This window comes from Rattus norvegicus, chromosome 19 (assembly GCF_036323735.1).
Source record: "Rattus norvegicus strain BN/NHsdMcwi chromosome 19, GRCr8, whole genome shotgun sequence".
NCBI lineage: Eukaryota > Metazoa > Chordata > Mammalia > Rodentia > Muridae > Rattus > Rattus norvegicus.
In genome coordinates, this window is record NC_086037.1 from 21,370,793 (window position 1) to 21,389,876 (window position 19,084).

At 39.6% G+C, this 19,084-nt stretch overlaps 1 protein-coding gene across 8 annotated transcripts in view; it reads left to right on the top strand.

Annotated features, from left to right (window-relative positions):
* The window catches only part of Iqcml1 (IQ motif containing M like 1), a 223,714-nt gene that overhangs the window by 143,534 nt on the left and 61,096 nt on the right, over positions 1–19,084 (top strand). For all 8 annotated transcript variants that reach the window (XM_063278520.1, XM_063278521.1, XM_063278516.1 and 5 more), the window contains 2 exons: positions 7,848–7,992; positions 13,608–13,742. In XM_063278520.1, coding sequence (XP_063134590.1) covers positions 7,848–7,992; positions 13,608–13,742 — 280 coding nt within the window. The remainder of the gene's footprint in view (positions 1–7,847; positions 7,993–13,607; positions 13,743–19,084) is intronic.

The window sequence follows — 19,084 nt, forward strand, 5'->3', positions numbered from 1 at the left end:
CCGGTCTGTTTCTTTCAGGTTCCGGCGGTGTCTCTGGCAGGGGTCCTGCCGCTCCTGGGCCCTCCCCCACGGGAGCCCAGAGGTCTTATACAGTTTCCTCTTGGGCCAGGGATGTGGGCAGGGGTGAGCAGTGTTGGTGGTCTCTTCTGCTCTGCAGCCTCAGGAGTGCCCACCTGACCAGGCGGTTGGGTCTCTCTCTCACCGGGTCTGGGCACATGGTACTTCTTTACATACTCTTTAGGAATTAATAAATTCCAAATTTTGATTGTACACTGTTGTTTTGTGGCTTTGACTTCTTTTAATATTAGCCAAGAAAACTTTATTCCTCCTCCTCCTCCTCTTCCTCCTCTTCCTCCTCCTCCTCTTCCTCCTCCTCCTCCTCCTCCTCCTCCTCCTCCTCCTCCTCCTCCTCCTCCTCCTCCTCCTCCTCCTCCTCCTCCTCCTCCTCTTCTTCTTCTTCTTCTTCTTCTTCTTCTTCTTCTTCTTCTTCTTCTTCTTCTTCTTCTTCTTCTAAACTTCAAGTCGTCCAGGCAACTAACCCTCCCCATCCCTGGTCCATAGTGCAGAGCGGACCCTTTCATTTTTCTATCTAGTTATCTACATCGTGATCATCTATACCTTGTGGTATAGAGTGCTACTGGGCATGCAAAGCTTAATATTGTCAAATTGACAGGACGTACATTTTCCACAGAAGCAAATTTCTGGTAATGAGGTGAGAAAAGCCACCCTGTATGTAGGTTTTACCATTTCATGGGCTGCTGAGTCCTAGACTGAATAAAAAGGAGAAACCCAGCTGAGCACTAGCATTCATCTCTCCCTGCTCATGACTATAGACAGATTGTGATCAGCCTCCTCCTGGAAATGAAGTTTAAAAATACTACTACTACTACTACCACTACTACCACTACTACTAATACTACCACTACTATGACTACTACCACTACTACTAATACTACTACTACTACCACCACCACTACCACCACCACCACTACCACCACCACTACTACTACTACTACCACCACCACCACCACCACTACTACCACCACCACCACCACCACTATTACTACTACCACTACTCCTACTACCACCACCACCACTATTACTACTACTATGACTACTACTACCACCACCACCACCACTACTACTATGACTACTACTACCACTACTACCACCACCACCACCACTACTACCACCACCACCACTACTACCACCACCACCACCACTATTACTACTACTACCACCACCACCACCACTACTAGTACTACTACTACCACCACCACCACCACTATTACTACTACCACCACCACTACCACCACCACTACTACTACTATGACTACTACTACCACCACTACCACTACCACTACCACTACTACTACTACCACTACTACTACTACCACCACCACCACCACTACTACTACTACCACCACCATCACCACCACCACTACTACTATGACTACTACTACTACCACTACTACCACTACCACTACTACTACTACTAACAACAACAACAACAGCAAGGCCTTCATTCCACAGTTTGCTTTTGTCAGTTATTTGATCACAGCCAAAAAACAACTAATTAATACAGGAAGTACAATTTTTTTGATTTAATTGAGAGCTTCTAGATTCATTTTTGTATTCATATCAGCACATACTGCCTTGACATATAATATACAGTCTCTAGCATTTCAACCATGACTTATTATCTGCTATTTTTCTTGCTCATTATCTATGTATTTAAATTCTTTATTTGGGGATTACAACCCCTGTCTTGTTTGCTACTATTTTAAAATATAGAAAACAGTGTTTAACCTATGGTCTTTCTCTTTACTCAAAAGGTAGCTATGAAATAAATAAGTTGATTCAATGAAACATTATTTTAGAAGTTTGGCATGCTTCCTAATGAGGCAGAGCTTCAACGTTCTTTGTGTGGTTTTTGAATCTTACGTAATTTAATTGTATTATTTCCTGCTGTCAGAGTGAATAGTAGTCATTCATAACCTCGAGCAAAATTGAATCTAGAAAGTTTAGCAACATCGTAACTAAGAGGAAGCTTAATGGAGAGACTGGTATGGAGACCATTGACTTTCTCTGAGGCAGTAGAGTGTGAGAGGAAAACAGTGGGGAGTACTTTAGGGGATAGAGCCAATAGCAGGAAGATTGTAGACTTTTATTTGGTTATAAATTTTGTTATGATCTTTGATATTGATTTTCTGTGCTTATTCTATCACTGGCATGGCATTTAGTGAATCCGATGGTTGCTTTGTTGATTTGACTAAAGTTGTTTCCCTCCTGACAAAATGCTAGAGGGACAGGCTTATAGCACAATAAATGATGTTTCCAAGACCATGCTTACATGAAAGGTTGCTACTGGGGAATCTTGAGATAAGTTCTGCTCCAGGGGCTGCACAGCAAATCATAGAATAATTGCCAGCACTGTGACTATCCCTCTACTGGGAGACTTCCAACTCATCGCTGTGGACACTGTTTACTACAGTGATGGTTTGGTTTTTCACTCTCGCTTTTGACATCCTCTCAGTTTGTGCATATTTGAAAATAATGAAGCAGTGTTCAATTATCTTACCAGTCATTAATAAGATCATGGAGATTTTGACCAGCATAATTTCTAAAGAATTCAAATAGTTCTTTTCTTTAAAAAAAATCTGTTTGTTAGTATTTGATTACAGTATAATAATCCTAAAAACAGAAACAAGGCAAAAACAATATTTCTCAATGTAAAATCTTACTTAATATCAATAGTTTTTATAACTTAGATAATTTTAATTCTTATATGAGATTAGTCAGAATTTTAGGATTAGGTTAAGAAACTATTTAAAATCTTTGAAATTCCAAGTTTTAAAGTTACTATAGCAATGGACAACACATGGGTCAAAGGTCTTTAATATTTTGAAACTCGTAAAATCCTTTGAAAATTTGATAAAGTATTAATTGTATCTCATTGTGTGTGTCAAAATCTATAGCAACTGCAAAGTCTGCTTAACCTACTCAGGGATTCCGTGCTAATTTCATGTAAAATAGGTTTGCTTTATAAATGTTTCGTTCCTAGTCACCTGTGGAACATTTACTTAACAATATAACCTATTTTATTCAATACTTTTAATGTGAAAGAGAATCACAGCAGCCTAACAGTGTTCCTAGTTACCGGATACTGAGTTCAATTTCCTGCTACACGATTTCATATAGCATGCATCCCAGTTAAAAGTACAAATGACTTTTAAAAATCTTAGGTACTCTATGAAACTTAATTATGAATACTTAATTAACAAGGCCAGTCACTTAACCCACATTGCTATGTCTGTGTAGGGGTTGGTCAATGCTGATATACTGCGATGTAGAGAGTTCTGTTTTGTCAGACGGTTGTAAAGTCAATAGAGGCAAAAGGAAAGACAGTACCAATGTCCTTGGGTGACACGGAACACTTTTGGGACACGTGGAATCTTGTTAGGGCAGTGGAATTGGAGGAAGCCAAAGATAAGAGGCTTTCTAAGGGGGCTCTTAGATTAGTGACTGGGCTATTCTGAATGATGTGTTAGGGGCAGAGAGTGACAAAAGAGAGGAAGATGGTTTACTGTGCTCTTTTAGTAGCCTGGTGCATGGTGAGGATGGCTTGAGGCATGGAGAAACGTCAATGGATAGGACTTGGGGTTGACTGGCTGAAGACAATGGTGAGGGAGTAGTCAATAGAGTACCATCATTCTGCTCTGGGTGGATGTGTGAGCAGCTCAGACGTTTTGAGATTTTTCAGGTAAAAGAGTAGGGAGGCAAAAAAAAAATGAAGTAGAATACAGATTTCAACACTGAGTTTGAAATGCCTGTTAGAAATCTTTGAGGTAACTAGATATCCATTGGGAATGTGGATCTAGAGCTCGGAAGGGAACCTGGCCTGTAGGAAAGGATGAAATATTCTTTGATCTTAAATTCCTTTCAAAGTACCTCTCCACAAAAGTTACTTATTTTGCTAATTCTTCTTCCCTTGTCTCTAATAAAGTGTTTCCCCCACTTAGCATGGTTCCCTTGCTTCAGTCAAGTCACTGTTCCTAGCTTCTTTATCAAACAGCTGCCCTGTTGTCCCTTATCTGAAAAACTCTCACTCTGGAAGCTGTCCCCATGCCACCTAATGTACATAACTGTTTCAAAATAGTCAGCTTTGAAATCATATACACATAAGCAGCAAAACTACTCTGCTGGCTATATGTGTATATAACGATATTAAAGAAGACACTATCAGTTTGAGAGGAAGTGAGGAGGCATGGAATGGGTTGGAATGAAGGCACCTGACAGTGGGGAGAACTTATATAATTATATGCTAATTAAAATATATATTTAAAAAACTTTCACTTTGAAAAAGAACTTGGTCTTCAGAATACTCTATGAATTTATCAGAAACAAAGCCAAAACCTTTGCCACAGTTATTCCTAGAAATGTTGCAGTCTGCTGACCTAGCCTAACCTCTTTCTTTGAGTTTAGATGATCAAGGATGTTCTAATTTTCTTATATCTCTTGCTGCTGTTTTCATATTTATGGAATAGATCTATTTGCCTTTGACTTGGATCCATCTCAAACTTTCTTTTACAGGATTCTTTCTGTACTGTATATACCTTCTTAGAACAATGATGTCTATTACCATGACTCCAATTACCACCAAATGTAAAATTTATGGGAGTGAGCAGGACACAGAAATAGCACTGTTGGCTAAGAGACTACTTTAGAATGTTTAGGGGAAAAGAAATTCCTCTGATCCTACTGTGCGATTATACACTTCTATTTAGTTATTCAAAAAACATGCATTAGTTTCTAAATAAGTCATATGAAAGTTCTGGGTCTTGTAAGTCCATTTAATGGACATATAAGATTCCTATTCTTAAAGAATTATATTCTACCAGGATAATAACTTAATAAAAAATTATGAAGTAGGTACCAAATCAAGGAAAGGGACAGCGTCTTCCTCATCTTGGCATGGCTAAGAGTGTCAGTAACGTTTTATTGGCTGAAAAAATTGATATCAGAATCACAACTGGTGTTTCCTGCCTTTGTCGCTTGCATATTTACATGTATGCTTATATATATAAACATTAGGTGGATATTTAGAATGTTTTATTTTATTTCACTTCATTATTTTAAATTTTATTTCATGGATTTAGTCATTTAAGTATGTGTTCCTCCTTACTTTATGAGGTTTCGGAATAAAGATTCTCTTGGATATTGCCATATGTCAGTGTTTACACAGGGTTAGATCAGCAGACCAGCTAGATATTTCCTCACAGGGGCTAGCACATCACTTTCCAAGAGCTGAATAAAAGCAACACAAAAACGTTCACTGAGAGAGAGACTAGGGTTAAGAAAACATACCAGCCTTCGAAGTTCTCTGAAAAAGTCCTGAGCTGCACAGAGCATGATAAACAAGCAAACAGGACCAGAGCCTGTACTTGTTGGCTGCAAAAGGATACATGGGTAGTAAACAGGGAAGGGTCTGCTCTTGCTAATAGAGAAACCACATCCCTCTCAGTGTCATCATGCCAGTGACCAGTGACATGATAGAATCAAACAAAAGACAGACTGAAGCATCCAGGGAGCTAGCATAGACTTGTCCATTATGTTAATATGAATTGGAATATTTTAATCAATAATTTATGTTAACTTTTGTATCATAGCGTTAGAGAATTTAATTAGCATTTTCTCATATATTCTGTATTAGTTACTTTTTTCAGTATTGCCGAATACGTGACAAAAAGCGATGTAAAGCGGAACGGTCTACTTTGGCTCGCAGTTCACAAGGCTACAGTCTGTTACAGCAGGAAAGGTGTCCTAGTTTGTTTTTATTCGATTTGATATAATACCAGGATCAAAGGCAACTTGCGTTGCTTATATCGTTTTGTTTGCATAGCATGGTCTCGGTCTATCAGGAAGGAAGGCAGGGAAGGGATTTGTCAGGAACTGAAGCAGAAGCCCTGGAGTAATGCATACAGCCTTTGCCTCGATGGCTTGTTCAGCTTGTTTGGTCATAAGACTCAGGATTACTTGACCAGAGGTGGTTGTACTCCTAGTAGGCTGGGCTGTCCTGCATAAATAGTTAATTAAGAAAATGTCCCAGGTACAGTTCTGGGTTAATATTTTTGAGATGGGTGGTTGGCCCCATCCCTCAACCAGGGGCTGTGCCTAACCTCTGGATGTAGACTCTACATGCTCTCTCTTCCCTTTGTTGGGTCTTGGCTAATGTCATCCTCACTGGGTCCTGGAAGCCTCTTGCTTTCCTGGCATCTGGGACTTTCTAGCGGTTATGCCCAGTTCCCCATTCCCCAATACTATAAACCTCCATTCAATTTCCGGACCCTCTGTACATCTCTCCTATCTCCTCCCATACCTGATCCTGCCTCCCTTTTCTCTCTCTGTCCTCTTTCCCTCCCAGATCCCTCCCTCCCTCTACTGCCCATGATTATTTTGTTCCCCTTTCTAAGGGGGACTGAAGCATCTACTCCTTGGTCTTCTTTTTTTTCCTTGAGCTTTCTATGGTCTGTGAGTTATATTGTGGGCATTCTGAGCTTTTCCCCTAATGTTCATTTATTGGTGAGTGCACACCATGTGTGATCTTTTGTGACTGGGTTCCCTCACTCAGGATGATATTTTCAAGTTGCATCCATTTGCCTGCAAGTTTCATGAAGTCATTGTTTTTAATGGCTAAGTAGTTTCCAGCTTTTTGCTATTATAAACAAGGCTGCTTTGAACATAGTAGAGCATGCGTCCTTGTTATATGTTGGAGCATCTTTTGGGTGTATGCCCAGGAGTGGTATAACTGTGTACTCAGGTAGTGCTATGTCTCATTTTCTGAGGAACTGCCAGATTGGTGTCCAGAGTGGTTGTACCAGTTTGCAATCCCACTAGCAGAAATATTAATGTAGAATTGCTCCTTTCTAAAGGAAATGCAGGGACAAAGAGTAGAGCAGAGAATGAAGGAAAGGGCATCCAGAGACTGCCCCACCTAGGGATCCATTCCATCCACTGACACCAAACCCAGACACTATTGCTGATGCTAAGAGGTACATGCTGACAGGAGCCTAATATAGCTGTCCCCTGAGAGGCTCTGCCAGAGCATGACCAATACAGAGGCAGATGCTCACAGCCAGCCATCAGACTGAGCACTGGGACCCCAATGAAGGAATTAGGAGGACAGAAGGAGCTAGAGGGGATTGAAACCCCATAGGAAGAACAACAATATCAACCAACTAGACCTTCCAGAGCTCCCAGGGACTAAACCACCAACCAAAGAGTACACATAGAGGGACCCATGATTCCAGCTGCATATGTAGCAGAGGAGTGCCTTATCTTGTATTAATGGGAGTGGGGGCCTTTGATCCGATGGCTCGATGGAGGCTCGATGCCCCAGTGTAGGGGAATGCTGGATTGGTAAGGCTGAAGCAGGTGGGTGAGTCAGGAAGCACCCTCGTAGAAGCACAGGGGAGGGGCATTGGTTAGGGGGTTTTCAGGAGGGGAAACAGGGAAGGGGGATAATATTTCAAATGTAAAATAATCAATTTTTTCTAAAAAGAAAATGTCCCAGTGCTCTACGGCCAATGTAATGGTTGCATTTTCTCAATTGGGGTTTCCTCTTACATGAATCTAGCTTGTGTCAAAATAACAAAGAAACTGTCCAGTCTGGTGATGGGAGTGGCTGTTTGTGCTCCGAGGGCAATACACAGCGGGGTGCATATTTCTGTGCAGATTTTTAAGACTGGCTTTTTACCTAAGTTGTTTACTCTGGTTATAAATAACAGAAATATATGATATAATATATATATAATATATATATAATGGTATGTTTTTACTCTTCCTAGGCTTTGTATCATGGGCCGAATTTGAAAGCAGTTATAAAAATGTATCGGAGCTTAATCCACCGTGTTAGACACCGTCTTGGTCTTTGGAGAACAAGACAGATTATATACTTTGGAGAGCTAGAAGAATGGATGGACAGAAAAAAATGTAAGTATTGCAGTCCCTTCTGGCTTGCTGCTAGGTTTAGAACCCATTTTTACTTATTGAAAAGACCTCTATCTACTCCTAGCAATGGAAGGGAGATTGTGTTTTTTATATTTCCATTTGCATCATAAAGTGGCTCGCTGAGTACTTAGATGAATTCATTAGAATTTTTTTTTTTGTTATAAACAACAGACTCCTCATTTGGCTACACAAAGTGTAGCAGGAAATTTAAAGGGAAGGGGTTGGAAACACAGATGAAGAAATCAGATTCCACAGAGGGGATAAGCAATAAGTTGCTCCAGAGACCTATGGATCAGAAAATAAAAAGAATCTACTGTTTCCTGAAGAAGAGAAACAGACAACATTGTTATAGAGACTGTCTGTCTGTCCATCCATCCATCCATCCATCCATCCATCCATCCATCCATCCATGCAACCACCCACTCACCCACTCACCCACCTACTCACCTACCTACCCACCAATCCACCTACCTGCCTACCCATTTACCTACCTACCTACCTACCTACCTACCTACCTACCTACCTACCTATTTTCTACCTATTCATATATTGCAATAGGGCTCTCATCTGCCCAGGCTGACTTTGAACTCTTGATGTAGCTAAGAATGACAATGAACTCAAGCTCCTTCCCCCTCTGCCTCCCAAGTGCTGGGACTACAGGTTGGTATCATCATGTCTTTCTTAATGCTGTGTTGGAGAGCCCAGAGTTTCCTGCACGCTAGGCAAATACTTTACCAAGTGACGTATTCATACTGAGACACATTTATTTTTAAATCGGATTTCCAAGAGATTTTAAATGAATGGCTTAGCTTGAGCCACAAGTCAGAAACTTGAAGTGACTGTGGAAGGATTGGAGGCCTTGAGAGTTACAATGGATGACTCTTTGCCCATTGTGGGAGGGGTTCGCCACTCCTGAAATGAATATTAAATTGTAATATTGGTAAATGTTAAAGCATACTGGGCAGAATAAACCATGTATTACTTCAAATTGTTAGGGTTCTGCTCATAAATATAAGGACACACTTTTTTTATCATTGTCTTTCTATTTATAGTTCATCAGTTGAGTGTTATTTAGGTACTGTGTATTACTAGACCAATCTTCTTAAGAATTAAAATGAATGACGCAAGTAAGTTATACTTAATTGGAATAATTTTATGATTTTATGAGATCAATGTGCTACCTTTTGGTAGTTTCAGCTAGTTGTAGTATGTTCATTCTTTATTTGGGACTTCATATTCATGAATGCATCATGAAGATGGGGCTTATGTCTTTCAATGAGCATTACTATTTAATACGTGGCTAGTATATTAGAATAGCAAAAACTATTTTCAAAAGGCTATTTGCATTTAGTTTGTATGCAAAAATGTATTTTTTAAAATAAGTCATACTTGTTCCATTTCTGTCGTTAGACATTAAAGAAAGAAGAAGAAGCCAAATAAAGAAAGAGACCCAGAGAGACAATTCAGAGGTCCATGATACATACATAGATCTTGAGAACCCAGTTCAGGGGATCTAGTCCCACAGCCTGATTTTCAGAAAGTTAGATAAGGCATTTGTAGAATTCTCAAGGCATCTCTCAAACAGATAATACAGCAAAGAGTCAGACAGAGGGAAAGCTATGAATGAGAAAGAAAGAAATCATGGAGAAGACAGAGGCAGAGGCAGTGAGAAATGTTTTCATTTTGGAAACTGCTGGGACTTAGTTTGCAAACTTGAGGGAAGGAGAGGAATATGGGTCCCACCCACGTGTACTCAGAGGTTTAAGACTGTTGGTCATGAGTGCTCCACGCACTAGTATAAAATCAGAGGATACCTCAGTAGTCTTCTATGAATAGTCGTTTCATATTCTGCTAAGCTTTGTAATACAGAGTTTCTAATATTTATCAAAATGTGTGATAGGACTTTTGGTTATTGTAGCAACTAACTTGTGCCCCCCCCCATTTTATTTGATTGTATTTTGAAGGGCTGATTATCTGTTACACTTCAAGACTTATGTTTTACTGGACTCAGACTTCGAAGTAGAAGTACTCTGAGGGCAGCCTACGCCTCTTGACAATCCGTTCCTGGCATTTTTCCTTTGGCTCCCTTCATTCTCTTGGCCAAAATTTAGCATATTGTGCAACACTATAGTGTTTTCTTTAGTATGGTACTTCTTCAGAGAACTATGTCAGTGCTTCTGTTGGGGGGCGCATGGAGGAAGAAGACACTTCATCTTGGCTGTTTTGGTCCCGGGCTTCTTACCTTCTTTGTTTAAGGGCTTTCTGACAACATCCTGGGGGACATTATCTTCTTTAGAGAGGTTGGAAAGCTTTTAAGTTCTGTTGGTTCTTTGGGGTCTTACAACTGAGGCACAGTAGTATCTGTCAGTTCAGGAATATCCTCTCTGTGTCTCTGTGTCTCTGTGTCTCTGTGTCTGTCTCTCTGTCTGTCTCTGTCTCTCTCTGTCTCTCTCTCTCTCTCTCTCTCTCTCTCTCTCTCTCTCTCACACACACACACACACACACACTAACCAAGCTGAGAACATTCAAGTTGGCATCCACAAGAGCTACAATGCATCCACATTGTTAAACTTCCTCTCTCCAGCATGCTTGGTCTTCAAGAAGAATGAATGAATGACTCTTATTCAATGGCAGATGTGCTCTGATGCGGGTCAAGACATATTGCTTTATGGGAAACTCTTGTGTGTTGTTCCCAACCACTCATTTACACCACATGACTCTTCTATTCTTTATTCAGATTACTGATAGTACTTCTTTGGCCGTTTCTGGAGGTACCATGAAAACGTCTGTTTTAGTACTCAGCCACAGAATTCCCAGTCACATGCATTTTTATTTTTGACATGGTCCCATTTCTTTAAAACCCGGTATGATTGTCACACTCCAAAATTCTGTCACTATGCTTTTTAAAATTAGTTCTAACGTAACTTGTTTGTTTTAGTTTTAACCCTATCTCCATGATTTCTTACTCTTAACTTGTAATTACAGATTTAAAATTTTCATTATTATTATTTTATTTTTTTAGTTTGGAAACTCACACAGATGGACACACACATACCCCATGTATATCTGTTTTTTTCAGACTGGATTCTGATGGTATCTAGCTGATAAGGTTATTGAGTAAAAGTCTTAAAAGTCTGTGGGTAACTTACATGTGTCTCTTGGCTTGATTCCTAGTCAAGTTCAGAAGGCACTAGAAGATTACAGAGAACCACAGTGCAGTTTATGAATACCTATCGGTGTGGTTAGGCTGGCATGAGACAAAGACAGAATAGAGGCATTTGATTAGACAGACGGTGCTCTGTCCATAGAATCTGCATGGCTAAAGAATTATGAATAGCTTTCACTTACGTTAGACCTAGAGCTTACATAATTTGCAAGGTATTTATGTCATTTTTTCATAGAATTCTCTTCTTTTCCTATGCAATTATTGCTAATTTTTTTATATTTGGAAAATACCTGTGTACCTTTAAAAATATTTCAATAATTTCTAACTGTACTAATAGTCACAATTTCAGTTTTGTTTTTACTAAAACTGGCTAACTAGCTTAGTTCATTAATTCTGCTAGTGAGCTGCAGAAGGCTTGTATTGTACCCTAGGCAGGGCACAGTCACAGAAGTAAGATATTAAAGATATGAAAGGATTCTAAAGATGAGCGAAGGAGAAATTAACAAAAGTTCATGAATCTTCATAGAAATTCTTTGTGTCTTAATTTTAGTCTTTTAGAGAAACAAACCCTGAGACATGGATTTAAGTACGGCTAACGTATTGGGAAGTAAATCCCATAAAGTACTCTTAAATGGCATAGAAAAATGCAGTAGGGACAGGATGAAAGTTAAAAAAACAAACAAACAAACAAAACAAAACACTGTCATGGGAACTCTTGAAGGCAAGTTTCTCAAAAACTAGATTTTCATGTATCAGTTGCCCCCAATCTCTTGCACTTCAGCAGGGGTTGAGGGCCACTCTGCAGGGGTCTGAGACTTTTGGGTTATTGGCCAGAAGGCAACAGATTGATGCCCGGTGCTAGGAGAAGCTTTGAGGCAATGAAATGCAGATGCTGGCACTTCTGAATCAGAAAGCCCGGACACAGAAGGAAAGCCTCAAGTTCCATGCTAAATCCGATGAGAAGAGGCTCCAAATGCAGCAGCTTTAGTTCATAGATTTGAGGAGAGAGAAAAGCACATAACTATATCAAATATTAATTTGTATGTGTTTCCAATGGCTTTGAAGATCTGGCGTAGCCATTCATATTCCAGTAGGAATTTGTTGAATTTTTTTTCCCCTTTTGCTGTGAGATCACTGAACAAAATGTGAACATTGTTCCCAACTCTATTTTTGAATCAGAAAGTCTAATGGAAATCCCAGGGATTAGAGTGTGGACTGGGAGTAGTGAAGAAGTGAGAGGTTTACAGGAGACATGGTAACTTCTGACAGGAGTCATCGTGAATCAGAAACCTGGGGTTCTTGTCATTGGTACTGACAATGTGGACGAAAGGGAACAGACAATATGGAGATTCAAAAGATAAACGAATAAAATAAAAATTCAAAATCGGCCGATGTGGCATTACAGACCTATCATGGTTAAAGCAAGGAGTTTGTAAGTTCCAGGCTAGCCTAGGCAACTTAGTGATCCCCTGGTGCAGAATAAGGTTAAAAAGAGTTGTGGTGGTGATAGATACAGCAGTGGTGGAGTTCTTGCCTTGTATGCATGGTGCTCTCGGTTCAGGCGCCAGTCACAAAATAATTGGTTTTGAAAAAAGGAAGAAGGAAAAGACAAAGAAATCGCATATGATCCAGCTAAGCCACTCTCACTGTGTATCTGAGGAAGCCAAAGCGGCACCCCAAAGAGATTCGCTCTGTCCCTTACTTGTGGCTATTGTCACATTAGTCATAGGCACGACATGGAGTTGGCCCAGGTGTCTAGCAGCCGATGCATGGATAAAGAAAACAGGTTATATATCCTGACTGCAATTTCAGCCATAAAGAAAAGCTTAATGTTTTCATTTTCAGCAATCCGAGTGGATATTGTATTAAGAGAAATGAGCAACACATAGAAAGACAGATAACCACAGTCTTCTCCTAAATATGAATGTTGCAAACATCGACATAGAAATCAAATAGCAACTGTTAGTAGATGAGAAGAGATACAGAGGGACAGGATTAGATCCCTCAGTGCTGTGTATATGCCTTGGATTATCACACTGAGCCCCATTAATGTGTACAACGAGCACATCTTAATAAAAATAAAACATCCCCCATTACAGCTAATAGTTTGTGTGTTGATATGTGTAAGTTCTGTGATCATTTGCCATGAAGCAGGTAGAGCCCCTTCCTGTGCTTTCATGGGAAGCCTGACTGAATGTTAGCCTGAGGAAATTCATGGTGTGGGAATGGGTGAGGAAGAGAGACCCTGCGTCCTGCCTGTTAGCCAGAAGACTTAACACTGGTTTCTAGAATGCCAGAGGCTCTTCCCCAGGTGCAAAGATCAACCTGGCTGACTTCAGTTAACTTCCAGTACAGAAGAACTTTGTAAGTGACTTGTCCACAGCACACTATTTGTAAAAGAAACTCTATTATTTTCCCTTTTGGTTTTTAGTCTATGAAACCATGTTTGCCAAGAGAGAAGACTGGCAAGGATTAGAAAGAAGTGAGCTGCTGAAGTACTTCAACGACTGTGGTCATTTCCCCACACAGAAGCAGATCGATGAGCTCTGGGACCTGTTCCACAGATGTGAGTACTGCTGCCCTCATCCTTGTCCCGCCTTCCCTCTTCTCTCCGTGCTTCTCCTCCTCTTCCTCTCTGATTTATTGTTTAGTAATGTATATTCATTGCACATTGCGTTTTATTAAATAAGTATGACTTCATGCGCACATAACTTTTATGTTTTGCCTTAACGTCGACTACACCTTTTCCTCAAATTTGTTTGTATCCAAACTTAATCTATCTGAGAAAAGGCTGGTTGAAAGAAGTTGAAGTTGTATTTTGACTGAAGAGCATAAAGAAGATGATTTCAGCTTTAACTTTAAAAATAAACATTTTGATATAAGTTACAATAATAATAATAAGTTACATCCAGCTAAGTATGGTAATTACTTTTTCAATCAATACAACGGATACTTGGGAAAAGCAATTTCAATTTTGACTCTTGGTTTCAGAGGATTGAAACGCGTAGTAAAAAGGGAGTGAGAGAAGGGAGACAGAGTTCCACAACAGGCTGCAGTACACAAGGCTGTGCCTTAGTGATGTATTTCTGAATTCTCCAGAACTTCCTAGAGTAGCATCATCAGTGTCAGAACCAAAGCCTTCAACAGCAAGCCCATGAGGGGCCATTTCATTAATAGCAAAGCTATACTAATATATTTAACCCACGGAATTTTAAAAATTGCTGCTAAAATCTTTCTCCTGGTTAGTTAAATTTGATGCCGATAAGCAAAGTCAGCTTAAAAGGCATAAATATAGTAAGGTAAAGCATCTTTCCAATTGGAAAATAAGTTTTTGCTGGGTGCATGGATGAGAAGTACAGAGCTTGCCTAGCATACACAAGGTCATGGGTAAAATCCCCAGCAATTCCAGAAAAGGAAAATCATTTTGCCCCAGACCGTAAACAGATAAAATGATAAAAATGTCTAATATTTAATAATAATAATTTATGTAATAGACATTTTTTCTCTTCTCAAACCAGTAAGAGGGAATATTGTCCCAGGTATGAGAACTCTTAATGAATAATTAAAAACATTTCAGCCCGTTTTCTTCCTTATGCTTATTGAAGCCTAATGAACAAATATATTTGAGGAGTATGATGTGGGATGTTATGCCACACATCGATGGCCAAAACTGCTAGCCGGGATATTAGTGGTTGTGTATAGTTCCCTTATGCATACATCTGCGTACATGTGGGAGGGGATGGTGAAGAATTCTCACTTAACAAGGTTTGAGTAAGCCATACAGAATTGTTAATTCTCTTCCGCTCATTAAACTTGTGTTTAAATTATGCTGCTGTATTGTGGGTATACTTTGCATTTTACATTTACAGACTAGCTTCAATGACTTTTCCAATAAGACAGGTTTTCTATAAACTGTCATTCTAATTAATAATTCTTATTAATTATTATATTCTAAAAAACTAATTAAAAACCTTTTTCTTTCAATTCCTAAGGTTAGGGAACTTTCTTGTTTTTATTTATGTGCATTTCAGGGTGTGTATGCATGTGTTTGTGGAGATGTATTCAGAGGCCAGAGAAGTGTCCTGCTTTATGACTCTCTATTCTCTGGAGTGTAACAGTAATATTAATATAAATGTAAGGAGAAAATTAATACAGTGCCTGTTTTTCTTTATCCTAGCGAGTTACCCAATAAAGACCCCAAGCTTTATTTAATCAATCTTTACTACACAATTCTTGGGGAGTCATTAATCTATTTTAATCCTCCAAGCTAATCTGGCTACCTCCCAGCCAAAATCCCTGAGATCCTTGCGTTGTTGTATTGGTCTGGTCCTCTGGCCTTCAGGTGTATTTTCCTATGATGTTTCCTCTCACCCTCATTGTGGCTGAGTCCAGTTTACTCTTCTTTCTTTCCGCATTCCTTGGCTGGCCAAAGTCTTACACGGTTCTCTCTTCTGGCCAGTCATTGGCTGATCAGCTTTTATTGACAAGGCTAAGAATAAGTGGTAAGCCTTGTTTACACAAACTTGAGAAAGGAGATTCTTGACATAGGCATTTGCAATGCTCCGTCAGGATTGAAACCGGATCTGAGCGAGAGAAATCAGCATCTGAATAACACAAAGATTATCTTTAAATAGCGCACAATAGCATTCTGCAAACACTGAATCTATCATTTCTTACTAAACTTGAAGTTCACAGTCATTTGGTTAGGTTGGCTGAAAAGGAATTTCCTGTCCTTGTCTTCTCTTGCCCTCTCTGTGCTGGCATTGTGGGTGCACACCTCACTTTTTATGTGACCCTAGGTCAGGTCTTCATGCCTGTCTGGAAATGATTCTTACAAGGTGGACAGATTTTATCCTCTAGAAAACAACCATAATATTTTCAGTTTATTGTATGTTTAATGATATTGCCCTGTCCCATTAAAGACTCCTTTGTTGCCCACGATAGTTACTGAAAATGAAGTTAACAATGGGAAGAAAACAAAAATCTTGGAGAAGTACTGGTCATTTTGACACACATCATTTTCAAGAGAATCTGATTGCAGATTGTCAGTCAGCCATCTTTATCCACACCGACTCTGCTTGTGGGTGGCAGCTTGATAGATACAAGCTACACATAGAGCATTTAATCTAGTTCACATTTAGTCAGTTCAGCTGATTAACTTCTAGCATGCAATATCAAGTAGGTCAGATTCCTGGAAGGCTTTGCATCTTTAGGTATTTTTTTTATCTTTATTAACTTGAGTATTTCTTATTTACATTTTAAAGGTTATTCCCTTTCCCAGTTTCCGGGCCAACATCCCCCTCCCCTTCTCTATGGGTGTTCCCCTCCCCATCCTCCCCCCATTGCCGCCCTCCCCCCATAGTCTAGTTCACTGGGGGTTCAGTCTTAGCAGGACCCAGGGCTTCCCCTTCCACTGGTGCTCTTACTAGGATATTCATTGCTACCTATGAGGTCAGAGTCCAGGGTCAGTCCATGTATAGTCTTTAGGTAGTGGCTTAGTCCCTGGAAGCTCTGGTTGCTTGGCATTGTTGTACATATGGGGTCTCGAGCCCCTTCAAGCTCTTCCAGTCCTTTCTCTGATTCCTTCAACGGGGGATCTTTAGGTATTTTTAACTCATTGTTATTCCTTATTCTCACTACTATGGTAACATTGGAATTGTAACTGAGGACAGGGTTTCAGTTTGAAAAATTTCTTCTGGGAGAAAGAACTGTACTTGGGCTACATGTATTTTCTTCTTAAATGCCTCTTCCTCTTTTTCCCTTGGTAAATTTATCCAATTTTCTTCCTCTTTGGACTTCGTGCTATACTTTGGACTGCTGTTGCTATACCTAGAATTACATTTTCATCAGGGTCCAGGAGCTCACAGAGACTGACAATGAGGGAGTCTGTATGAATCTGAGCTTGGCCTTGTGAATATATGCTATGCTTGTGCAGGTTGGCCTTCTTGTGGGACTCCTACCAGTGGGAGTGGAGGCTATCTCTGACTCAATTGCCTGCTTTTGGGACCCTTTTCCTCCTATCGGGTTTCCTTGTCCAGCTTTGATATGAGGATACATGCCTAGTTTTATTGTAACTTGTTATGCCTTGTTTGGTTGATATTCCTGGGAGGCCTGTTCTTTTCTGAAGGGAAAGGAAGAGGAGTGGATCCAGGAGTAGAGCAAACGTTTGGGGAAGGGACTGGAAGGAGTGGAGAGAAAGGAAAGCACAGTCACGATGTAATATATGAGATAAAAAGCAGACAAACCAATAAAACTATAAAAGATATGAGACTAGCAAATACTGATGGTGAAATAATATAGAAGAACTAAAGTTTAAGTTGAGGCAAAACTTATTAGTAAGTAACCCTAGAATAAGTGTGGCTCACTTCTTAACAATGTTTGATGTTCATTTACGCGTTAGCATGTTCTCCACTTTGTCCTGTTCTACTAACAACATTCTGGTGTGTGACTCTACTATGTCTTGTTTACCTGGCCATTGGTTTAGTGGCTGTTTAAGTTGCTTTGTCCTTTTTTGCTATGATGTACTATGGACATCTTTATGCCTTGATTTGCATTTCCCTAGTAATGAGTTAAGAGCAAACATTTTTTTCCTATTCTCAGTAGACATTTCTTTTCCTTCTGTAGAGGAATTTGTTGAAATCATGCATATCATTTGGTGTTTCTCTGATAAATAGTATACATCATTTTCCACGATATCAACACATGTGCATTCATGCACACATGCACACTCACACTACATATAATATTTTATGTTATGTTATATATACATATATAAGTCCATTTAGTGTTGCTTTGAGAGACATAGTCTTTACATAGTTTATTAACTCTAATCAATTTACCCATCCAGGCAGACTCTGCCAATTGTTTAAGGTTTGGAAGCTGTGTCTTTGTGTTTCACTCACTGCTTATTTTAAAGTCATTTTAGTCTGTCTTCTTAAAGTTGTGGCTAAGTCCCATTTTCTGATCTATGTTTGTGTTTATTGTGTTCCTCATCTCTATAATGTTTTTCCTCTATTTATCGTGGTTATTGTTTTTTGATTGCTACCATATTTTCTTAGAATTCTTTATGGTTTATGGTAACAATGTGAATGTTTATCTTAGTTCCTTTCAAGACTGCACTAAACCTAACCCCTAAATCCATGATTACTGGCAGCCTGCTTCCTAGAGCATGAGGAATCTGTTCCTATTTTCCTGCATTTCTCATGTTATGTTCCTGCTAATATTGAATCCTGGATATTTTAGGTACAGTGTTCTCAGAGGTATGGAGTCTGCTCAGTTCCAAGACTTTATTTATTCATTTACACTTGATTGGTGGAAATGGAATAAAGGGAACCCTATGCTCATTGGCTGTTCATTCCTGTAATCATTATTTAAAGATTGTGTGTGTGTGTGTGTGTGTACATAAAAGAGGTCAAAGGAGGATATTGGATGCCCTGTATCTGGCGGTATGGCTAACTGTGTACTGACATGGGTGCTGGGAACAGAACTCTGGTCCTCTGAAAAAGCAGCAAGCATTCTTAATCAATTAACTGTCTCTCCAGTCCATGGTATTGTTTAGTTCTTTATTGTTGTTATTGATGCTGTTGTTATTGTTGCTGCTTGAGTGACGTTTCAAAAAGCTACTCTGTACAGTGCTCACCCAATGATTGAATATTCACTCAGATACTTTGAGTTCACCACGTTTATATCCTCTGCCCACAGTTCTGTGTGAGGGGTGGAGCTAATGTTCAGTCGTCAGGTTGTATGTCAGCCCCAGGCTTGATGTTCCCCAGTGGTCTGGAGGACTTCCTTTGAGTCATTTGATTTCTCACACAGCTTTGAAGGACATTCTGTAGTTTTTCATTTCCAAGGGTTTCCTATTCCATTCATGGCAGATCTCTCATTGATGCCAGCTCAGACCGAGCTTTT